The sequence below is a fragment of the Papaver somniferum genome, unplaced genomic scaffold (genome assembly GCF_003573695.1).
Source record: "Papaver somniferum cultivar HN1 unplaced genomic scaffold, ASM357369v1 unplaced-scaffold_41, whole genome shotgun sequence".
Classification (NCBI taxonomy): domain Eukaryota; kingdom Viridiplantae; phylum Streptophyta; class Magnoliopsida; order Ranunculales; family Papaveraceae; genus Papaver; species Papaver somniferum.
The window spans coordinates 812,153-823,920 of NW_020646638.1; the positions used below are offsets into that span (position 1 = coordinate 812,153).

The window sequence follows — 11,768 nt, forward strand, 5'->3', positions numbered from 1 at the left end:
GAAGGAAAGTCCTAGTTAATTATTATGACAATCCGGCAGTTCCAGAGAATGGTAGAGTCCCTGATGTTGTTCCAGCATAGATGATACTACATGGTATTCCATTGTTTAAAACAAACGTTCTATAAAACTTATGCAGGGCCGGCTTATACACAAGGCAGTATAGGCAGCTGCCTAGGGCCCAATTTGCTAGGGGGGCCAAAAAGGTTGGGTCATACTACCTATACATACGTCAAAGGAAGAAAAAAAAATTCTTTAATTCCACGAGGAGTCGAGGACAACAGGCACAACTTCCTTCCTCTTCTTTATCTTTCAGAAACAATAAATCAGATCTTATCATCTCGATCAAAAAATTCACAACCAACATCATCCATCATCTATGATCTATTTGTGTCTCATAAGGTAATATTAACTTACTCTTGCAAATTTAGAATTTTGAATGATTAATGATTGAGTAATTTTGTTAGGGTTTGAGAGTTGTGAACCAAAATTTGGGGTATTTATAAATTTTGATTGTAAAAAGGAGGTTAAGGAACAACCAACAGTTAACAATCGTGGGTTTAGGCGTTAATTAGAATTTTGACATGAATTTATCTTGAATTGTGTTGTTAATTAGAAATTTAGAATTTTGATATGAATTTATCTTGCATTTAGGAAATTGCTAAGCCTGTTAGGATTCTCTGCAGTGTACTTTTTTTACATGAAGTGGGATTTTGCCTTTTGCCAATTTTAATACTTCTATCATGTATTCATGTGTACTGACACCTTGGTAAACAATTCATTTGTTTATCTGTGTACAAGGTAATATAAGCAATCCAAGCCGACAAGGCGAAAACCATGACTGGAAAGCAGAAAAGTGGTCATGCCAAAGCGGTAATACGACAAAGAAAAGATGCCGTAGAAAGGTCTCAAACCGGAGATATGAATAAATATTTGGTACCAAGAATCGTCCAACAGGACCAACATATAGTAAGCGACAATGAAAGCGGCGAAGACAAAACCGAAAATATTAACAGTGATGAGGAGTATGAAAACTTGGTAAATAGTATGTTAGAAGAGGATGTTTTGCTGAATGGTAGGGTAAACGATGAAAATGTGCAAGAAAAACTAAGTGACCAAGAATTAAGTGCAGGTGAAGATGACAATATGCAAGATGACTTGGATGAGGTTCAAAATAGAGATTTTGGACCGATAAATATTCATGATCCAGGGAACTGGAAAGAGATTAACCAGAACTTGAGAGACCTTTTGGTAGAGCATGGTCCTGTCAGAAGAAATAACCTTGATTTTATTTTTCCCAAAGGTGCAGAAGCTAGATGTTTTGAGCATCACCACTTCATAAGGCGTTTGAGTAATGGGGAAACCGAAGATAGAAGATGGTTAGTATATTCAAATGTTTTGGATCGAGTTTTTTTGTTTTTGTTGCAAATTATTCAAGCAAGGTGGACGCAATTATCAGCTGGATACAAACGGCAGTAGAGATTGGCATAATATGGGTGCTAAGCTTTCACGTCATGAGTTATCTACTAGGCACTATACTTCCATGCATAAATGGAAAGAATTGGAAATTAGACTTCACAAGAATGAAACTATTGATAAGGAGATTCATGAACAAATCAAGAGGGAGAAAGAATATTGGAAACAAGTATTGTTGCTGTTATTAGAACCCTTGCTAAAAATAATTTGGCGTTCCGTGGAACAAACGACAAGGTTGGTGTAGCGAATAACGGTAATTTCTTAAGCTTTATTGAAATGATTGCCGAGTTCGATTTGGTAATGCAAGAACATCTTCGACGTATTAAAAACCATGAAGTTTATCATCATCATCTTGGTCCTTCAATCCAAAATGAATTAATCGCATTGTTGGCACGTCATGTGAAAGATAAAATTGTTCAGAAAATTCAAGAAGCAAAGTATTTTTCTGTAATACTTGATTGTACTCCGGACATAAGTAATGAAGAGCAAATGTCTCTTGTCATAAGATGTGTAGATGTGTCCACGTCTTCGACCAAAGTTGAGGAGTACTTTTTGGGATTTGTAAAGGTGGACGACTCGACGGGAAGAGGACTTTTTAATAAACTGGAAGAGCTCTTGCAGAACCTGAACCTTGATATTCGTAATGTTAGAGGGCAAGGGTACGATAATGGAGCTAATATGACCGGAAAGAATAAAGGGGTGCAAAAGAGACTACTAAAGGTAAATCCTCGAGCTTTTTATATGCCATGTGCTTGTCATAGTCTTAACCTTGCACTTTGTGATATGGCCAGTTCATGTCCTAGAGCAGTCTCCTTTTTCCAAGTGGTGCAACATATATATAACTTCTTCTCAGGATCTACAAAACGTTGGACGGTGTTTAAGAAACATGTAAAAGGTCTTACGGTTAAACCATTATCAGATACTCGGTGGGAGAGTCATATAGAAGCTATCAAAGCAATCCGATTTCAAGCTCCCGAAATACGAGATGCCTTAATAGAGCTGTCGACTTCGGCTGATTTTGATGCGAAGACAAGGGGTACTGCTTATTCCATATTGACACGAGAGATTGATAATTTTGAGATTATACTTGGTATGGTTGTTTGGCATAGAGCACTACTTGCGGTTAACTCAGTGAGCATTAAACTTCAAACCGAAGATATGAATCTTGATGATGCCGTTACTAAACTAAAAGATCTTGTTTCTTTCTTTAAGGATTACAGAAGGAATGGATTTGAGGGGGCATTGGAAGAAGCTAAAATACTTGCAACATCCATGAATATAGAGCCTATTTTTTATGAGGTACGAGTACGAAAAAGAAAAAAGCACTTTGATGAAATCGATGAGATAGAGGAAGTACAACCACCACTGCAAGGTATGGAATCCTTCCGAATTGAATACTTCATTTTTATAATGGACCAGGCTATTTTTTCTCTCAAACGTAGGTTTAAACAATTTCAAGCATACGAGGAAACTTATGGATTTTTGTTTAATATAGAAAAATTAAGGTCTCTTGATGATAGTACCTTACGGAATTCTTGTGTGAAACTTGAAAAGTACCTAAGCTATGAAATGGAATTCGATATCAATGGGGATGAGTTATATACGGAGTTGAAGGTTTTGCGAAGTTTTTTGCCTAACGAAACAAAAAAGGCTATTGACGTGTTGAGTTTCTTAACAAATATGGGTGGCTGCTATTCAAATGCGTCTATTTCATATAGAATTTTATTGACAATCCCTGTTACAGTTGCATCTGCAGAAAGAAGTTTTTCGAAGTTAAAGTTGATCAAATCCTACCTTCGATCAACGATGTCTCAAGAAAGATTAAACGGACTAGCGATGTTATCCATTGAAGCAGATATGCTAAGTAGTATTGACTATGATAGTATTATAAATGAGTTCGCATCCATAAATGCGAAAAGGTCGATCTTTACGTCCATTACTAGTATTGTATCTTCTTGAACAAAATGATAAATGTTTGGTAATATTATACTCATATCATCATGTGTTATCAGGTACGTCTTTTGTGCTATCAGGTAAATATTTTTGTGTAATGCATCGTTTATTCGGTAGTCCAAAAAAGGCCCAATTTTTATTTGTCGCCTAAGGTACCCAAATACTGTAAGACGGCCCTGAACTTATGTACCGTCTCCAGTGTGTTTTTTTCCTATTTGAAAACATGGAAGATGATCTCTCCCTGACTCTCTTATAGAAAAGAGGGGTAAGTTTGACCCGATAGAAACAGACGTGTATCTTAAAAAAAATCATTTTGGCTTGGATTAGGTTCCTTTGTAAATAGGTTTGTCATCACCTATGTCTTTTACTTAAACTTAAAATGACAGACGATGTATCGTATACTTGTTATTCTGTGTGCTTTTTAATAATAAAAAGACTTAGTTTGTGCTATATCTTTGCATGAGGTTATATTATAATATATACAGCAGTACAGGTATTACAGGTTCTATTATCTTGTCCTCCAAGACCTAAACTAAGACCATGAGCGTCAACGAACTTGTAATATGAGATGAAGGAGTCACAGAAACATATCTGTATCTTTGGCCAATAGTAAGGTTCACAGGTTTAAAATGTAAATTTAGATTCTTACGCTACTGAGGGAACATTTGTCGTGATTGAGGGAAACACGAAAAATGCACTACTGACTGAAAAGACGAGGGTACCCAAGTATATCTCAAGCTAAAACTTTTCCTACCTATAAGTCCTTTTTCCGAAAGTGATTGTCTATGGACAGAGTCGAGACAATACAACTAATCGGTTCACATTTCGTGTGATCGTGTATGGATACGAGATCGAGACAATACAACAACGAAGTATGTTACTTGATAAAAAGGTTCGGACTTAAGCAAACACAATAGGATTCACTTATCAAGTAAATAGGAATTAACGTTTGTGTAATTTACTTTAATTATAATGCGGAAATATAAAGTAAATGACACAGCAAGATTTTGTTAACGAGGAAACCAAAAATGCAGAAAAACCCTGGGATCTTGTCCAGAATTGAATATTCTCAGGATTAAGCCGCTACACAAAATTACACCTAACTTCATATAGTTGAGACCAAGCAACTAAACCTATAGTTCACCTAGTTCCGTCTGTATTCCCACGTCTCCAACTTATAAATAAGTCACGTACTTGGAAAAATTCCTTTGGTTCGTATTCCAAACAGTAAAGGAACAACAAATCTGTTTGGTATCAACTCTCTTCAACCAAGTGATATGAGTCGGACAAAGGCTCTTCTGTTTATCTTAACATAAACTCCTTCGTCATGTCCTTAGATCTATCTTATGTTCAATTACCGAAGTAATCGTTTAAGATTAAGCCAACAACACTCTTAATCCAAAGAATTGTGTTGATTCCGATCTACTCAATTAATCAATCCAATCTATCACAAGGATAAACCGATTATTAATTGGATCCTCTTTTACGGAAACAAGTATTGTGCACACCAAAGATTATAAACCCAAGTCAGACCTTCAATATCTTCTTTGTCTTCAAATCTTCTTAAATCTTCAATAAAAACCTGCACACAATCACTTGAATCTCTTGTGATCAATCACGCACAGAACAGAGTCTGTTAACAATGGATTATCAAAAGATCGTCTTTAGAACTAACAACAGTCTAAAGATCCTTGTCGAAACTCTATTTTGAGTGAATCTTATATCAGAAGAGAAGATTCTCAAGCATAAACAAACTAGGTGCAATCAGATTTCAACCACCGTTAGCCAATCAAGTCAATGGAAAACAAAAGATAAACCGCAACTATCTAGTTTCCCACTAACGGTACACGCTAGAGCTTCTCAATCCCAGAGAAGACTTTAAATTGAGCGGCCGTAAGAGATTTCGCCTAATTAGGTTACTCTCCTCTCCGAATAGGCGGCTACACCAGTAACAACAACAAAAGAGGAAGTCTGTTGTTACGAAGGATTAGTTTGCTAGAAAGGCAAACTTCAAGTGTTTATAGACAAGGAAGTTTGGACACCAAGGAATTTCCAAAACCGAAAATATTCTCAAGATATCCATTAAATCACAAATTCGGTTTCCATAATTCCTGGAAATGGTTTGTCCAAAAATAATGATCCAAATCTTTCAGAAAATATAATTAGTAAATGCACATTACTAATTCTTATATTTCCTTACAAAATGAAATTAATAACCTTAATTAAAAGATTCTTAACTTATTTATGTTTTGATCCTAGGATTCTCTTCCCTTAGCTATTAAGGAATAACTTTGAACAATTAAAGAAATAAACATCCATAGCACGTATTCAACGTATGTCGACATCCTTACTTTGTAAGTTGTCTTTCACACTTACAACCTTGAAACCGATTTGCCACACTTCCAAACAAGTTTAGAATTGGTTCATCTGACTTTCAAGAAATATGCGATTGATCAAACAAACATTCAATCACAATCATGGGTTTAACGGTTCTACCAAAACAAGTTTCGGTTCTACCTTCCATGTGAGTACTGTGCATAGTCACACTAGCTTTCCGAAATTCGGTTGACTAGGTACTAGGATAGGTTCCCCACATATATATGGTATCTAACTTATATGTGTTGCACATGTCTATAGGATCGGTTCCCCTTTGCCTAAAAACGTGTTGCACATGTTCATAGGATCGGTTCCTCTTTCTGCTATAAACCTTGTTGCACACCATACAATGATCGGTTCCCCTTTGTGATGTACTGCACCTCTTACTAGGATCGGTTCCCCTTTCCCATATTTGGTCAGACATAAAATCACAAACCTGATCATACCATCTCAGGTGATTACTTAAGATCGGTTTCACTAATAAAAGCCATACCAATACAGAAGTCAGGCCTTTGTGAATAGTTCTACCAAGAACAAAAACAAGTTGTGAGTGGTTATACTCAATCACACATATTGGTTGTTCATAAGATATGCAATGAATAACAAAACCAATAATACCTGGCAATTTCCTTTTCGGTTCACAAACAAGTTTATGAACTTACTTCCTTAGAACACATGTAGAACATTGTTCCCTAGGATGAAATCCTCACCTCATACGCATACATAATCACAATAACATTCAAATGATTATGGCGATGTCTTATCTACAAAGTTTAATGGTTAAACAATAAACCTCGTATTGTATTCCTTAATACTATATCTATCTAGAGTTCAAATATGCTTCGCAGTTTTGTTTTCAATATGCACGACTTGAAAGATATGTTAGGGAATGAAACAGTTCAAGTCAAATATCACTAACCTCAAGTGGAAGGATGATTGTTGTCGTTGTAGCTCCTTGCTTCTCCACATCTTCAAGACTTCACAATACTTGTAATGTCTCATATCCTAATACTTTCAAGCTAACCTATACGAAGTTGACTCTAGTACATAATCAAGCGACTCTTAACATGAGTTTTGATTCACTAAAATATGACAACCAAACTTGACATACCAACGCTTAGTGGGTTCAACCGATCCATGCTCTAACAATCTCCCCCTTTGTCAATTTTAGTGACAAAACTCTTACATCATATGGATAAAAAAATTACAAGAATTCATTACACATACGCTTGATTCCCGAATTCAACAGCACAACAAACTGCTTACATTCAATCCTTGAAAATGTCGTTGTTGACATTATAATAACAAAGATAATACTCCCCCTAAGGAAGATAGGTAGATATTCAATCCACACGTCTTTGTTATACCAATTTATATGACATGTTACTCCCCCTTAGTCTGTGCTTTCACTCTTTCGTTAGATAAACGTTCAAGCACCAATGTTCTTTTCCTTAGCGATACCAACCAATATAAAATCAATGCGAGTATCACTTGTTGACTCCATATATTTCTCCCTCTTTTTGTCAGAAAATGACGAAACGAAAAAATAAAGGACAACACGAAAAAATCTTACAAATCTCAAAATAGACTTGCAATCTGTAGAGTTAGGCACGAGGGTTCCACACATCATGTTCTGATAACCAATATCAAAACCGAAACTACAAGTAGTTTTATTTTGATATGTTACCAAGAAAACAATTTTTCCAATTTAGTTTAGCAAAACAAAAATCAACTAAGCACCTTAGTCCCTTTGCTAAACCGATTGTTCAAAAACAACCGCTTAATTCGATAAGACCAAAATAAAGATAACTCTATTTTTCTCATCAGGTTCTAATTATCCATAAACTTAGACCTTTCAATTTTAAACAAGACAAGTACTAGGTTAGTTAACTAGCATTTCTTGTTAAGGTATTTGATTAGACTTAAACCGACACCTCACTTCGATAAGTCTAACTTAGATCAGAATTAACTTAGTTTCTCTTAAGTGGAATCGAATTGGAATAAACAACTCATCCCGTACTCCTTTTATTTCGTTAAGCCATAAATAATTCATACAAACCAACTTAAATCAACTTGCATAATTATTCACCTCAACCGGAAGCAATTGAAACAACATAGACATTAAAAGCACCGCAATTGCACTGAAGTTTTGTAAGCCTAAACAATTGATACCACACAATAAAGCAAGATAACAATAGTTTTTCTTAACCGGAACCAATTGAATCATACACATCCACACACACATCATGGAATAAACATCAATTGAACCAAAATTTTGTTAAGCAAAAGAAATAACTATATATAATATAAACTCAGGCTTTTCTTAAACAGGAAAACAATTAACTAACAAGATTGTTACCTCAAATTTCGCATCCACTTCTCCAATACGTTTGCATCTTCGTCTAGGGAGAATTGATATCGAAATATCATCATGTTGTCATCCTTATGAAAAACAAAAGAATAACAAAAACCAACCTTTACCAGAGAAAGGTTAAAATTTGGTTTTAATAAATGCAAGCAAAAGTTGAAAACCGTCGAAACACATATGCTTTTATGCTAAACCAAAACCGATTCAACATATTGTGACTTTTCACATATTGTTTCTACCAGAACCCCTCATGATTCTTTGATAAAGCCTACCAACATGGGCTAGAACTTAATCCTGCTAAATCAAAAAGTCACCCAAACCACAAGGGTTCACAATATATGAGATCGAATATTAAGGTAGTAAAACCGAAATCAAACATCCCATAAACATACATAACAATAAGATAAAAGCATTCAAGCACATGCTATGTAAACCGAAAACTATCACAAGAAAAATTACCAATCAAATAATTTTATTCATAATAGACCAATACAATCAATGAAAGAAATCAAAAATGGATATCTATTAATCTTGCAACCTAGTTCGTCATGTTAGAGCTGAATGAAGGTGGATTACTACTCTTCAGCTTTTGAATTTCTTCAAGTAGAAAACCTTGTTGCTTGACCAGAATCTCTTGCAGATCAGAAATTTTCGTGAAGGATTCTGCAAGAGCATGTAATTCTGTCTTTGATTGAACACAAAAGTGTGTCAATGCCTCAATACACTGATCTTTCTTCAGAGTATTCTCTCTTTCCTACTTGCTAAGCCAATCTCCCTTTTCTGATTTTACCCTTAATATCAAGAGACAATCCAGACTTAGACTTAAGATGATCTTTCTGATTTTGTATCTTCTCTAGACAAACCATTTGATCCAGACCCATAGTTCGTGCAAGGAATGATCAAAATAGGAGAAGAATATTTCTATATTTTTCATACTACTGAAAATATAATATTCCTAAATATATGAATATATCAAATATCTTCAAATACTAGATATTATTTCCATAATCTACACAAAGGTGCCTTGATTTTTCTTCTTCCTCACTCAAATATTTGGCACACGTGGTGAGGAAAGAATTCTAATACCGATCAAGTGGAATTAGTATGAGATTTTCTCTCATTATGGAATTTTGAACAACCAGAGTGTTCTTGGTCTAGTATAGTATGAAAAGATCTTCTTTTGTTACCTCGAACTAACGAAGTATCTTGGGATTGACTGGAATTGCATGTGCAACTCTTAGCAGTTCTGTTTTTGAGACAGTTTTTGCATCTTGTCTTATTTTTCCCTTTACCATTAGGTGATTTAATAATATCGGAAGATATGTCCATTCCTAAAATGGGTAAATCACTAATGGAGGAGGAAGAAATAAGATTGACAACTAATGCAATATTAGCTGCTTCCTCTTCTTCAGAATCGTATGAATCAGAGGCCTCATCTAGAGTCACAGCCAATGCCTTGCTTACAGTGTATTTCTTAAGATTGGGACAGTCTTTAGAAATATGACCAAACCCTTTGAAAAAGCGGGGGTCTAACAACCACACCCAATATTTCGATTAGAAATCTGTATGGACTAACTCCAATATACTTTCTAGAGAATCAACTAGACAGTCAAATTCAATTTAGAGAAAAGTATATCGAGGAGTTAATATCTCTCTCTTGATTTGATTTTACTCAATCAAATAGAAATATGCGAGTCTTTATCAAATACAAGGATGATAAACTTGGATGGTACCAAATACCAATATCCAAGGATCAATCAATTTCCAATCAACAACCAATGGTTGGATTTCAGAATTGATCGATACAAACGCACATCCTGTGATATTTCAATTATATAACAAAATATAATGCGGAATAGAAATAACACAGACACCAGAAATTTTGTTAACGGGGAAACTGCAAATGCAGAAAAACCCTGGGACCTAGTCCAGATTGAACACCACACTGTATTAAGCGCTACATACACTAGCCTACTACAAACTAACTTCAGTATGGACTGTAGTTGAACCCTAATCAATATCACACTGATTCAAGGTACAGTTGCCCTCCTTACGTCTCTGATCCCAGCAGGATACTACGCACTTGATTCCCTTGGCTGATCTCACCCACAACCAAGAGTTGCTACGACCCAAAGTCGAAGATTTTAATAAACAAATATGTATCACACAGAAAATTCTACGATGATAGATAAATCTGTCTCCCACAGATAAACCTAAAAGTTTTGTTCTGTCTTTTGATAAATTCAAGGTGAACAGGAACCAATCGATAACCCGGACTTATATTCCCGAAGAACAGCCTAGAATTATTAATCACCTCACAATAATCTAAATCGTATGGTAGCGAAACTAGATATTGCGGAATCACAAACGATGAGACGAATATGTTTGTGATTTCTTTTTATCTTGCCCTATAGGAGTTATAATCTCAAGCCAATCTTACAGCTGAACTCGTACGATAGAAAATGGCAAGATCAGATCGCTCAACTACAAGAGAAGTAGTTTCGTATGGCTTCACAATCCCAATGAAGTCTTCAAGTCGTTAACCGACAGGGTCTCGAGAAGAAACCTACGGTTAAAGGAGAATCGACTCTAGAAAACCAACTAGTATTACACATGAGGTATGGGGATTAGTTTTTCCAATTTCTAGATGTCTCCTTTATATAGTTTTCAAATCAGGGTTTGCAATCCAAGTTACCTTGGTAACAAAGCATTCAATATTTACTGTCAGATGAAAAACCTGATTTATCAAAGCTAATATCTTTCAACCATTAGATCGAAACTTAGCTTGTCTCACACAAATGAAATGTATTTATTTAGGTCTGAGTGACCGTACCTAAACGTGTACACTTAGTTGGTTCACAAATAGTTAACCAATGGTTAGCCATATGAGCACTTTCATATTAAATGTATTCATCTTTCTCATAACTAGTTTAAATGACTCATAAGAACTAGTTCAAGAGTTGTTCAATTGCTTAGATCTTTATACATAGACACAATTGAAACAAAATCGGTTTGATTCATTTGAATCAATTCATGAACAATATAGCCACGGTTTGCAAAGATTGCATTCCTTATTGATTTATAGTTTAAGTTCATGAAACTACCGATTTGAGAAATATAACCAGCTTGGGTACGCGTACGGGTATGCGTACCTTAGCTACCGGATTTGAGTTGGCTTTTGGTTTCCAAACTCAGAAGAATTTTTCGGGTAGAAAAGTTCCGCCAGTACGCGTACGGGTACGTGTACCTAAGGTGACTGGTTTATGAGTTCGTAAACTCCAAACTCAGCAGAATTTTCCGGGAGGAAAAGTTCCGCCAGTACGCGTACGGGTACGCGTACCTAACCCGTCTCCTTCACCAATACCGTATGCACGCATATGCACACACTTGGTTTCCGGTACATGGATTTATACACTAATGTGCGAACACACTATATATGCTTATATCCATAGTTGGTTACGTAATCTCAACTCTACATGTCAATCATTGAAACATTCTTCTATAATGTTATAATAGTCGTTAGACATAAAGAATCGACTATCGTCATCAAAGCTATTTTCAAGATTGAAACGTCATCATGACTTTTGTCACGGGTAAA

General features: G+C 35.5%; 2 protein-coding genes across 2 annotated transcripts; both read left to right on the forward strand.

The window, feature by feature from the left end:
- The first annotated feature begins 326 nt into the window (after nt 1-326).
- LOC113342408 (zinc finger MYM-type protein 5-like) lies at nt 327-1,618 on the forward strand. Its single transcript, XM_026586969.1, has 2 exons — nt 327-399; nt 799-1,618. Exon 2 carries the CDS (start codon nt 835-837, stop codon nt 1,474-1,476), a length of 642 nt encoding a protein of 213 aa, XP_026442754.1. The 5' UTR covers nt 327-399; nt 799-834; the 3' UTR covers nt 1,477-1,618.
- A 1,265-nt stretch (nt 1,619-2,883) lies between these two features.
- On the forward strand, nt 2,884-3,361 carry LOC113342403. Its single transcript, XM_026586965.1, has 2 exons — nt 2,884-2,938; nt 3,217-3,361. The coding sequence occupies exons 1-2, from the start codon at nt 2,884-2,886 to the stop codon at nt 3,321-3,323; spliced, it is 162 nt and encodes a 53-aa protein (XP_026442750.1). The 3' UTR covers nt 3,324-3,361.
- Nucleotides 3,362-11,768: the final 8,407 nt, after the last annotated feature.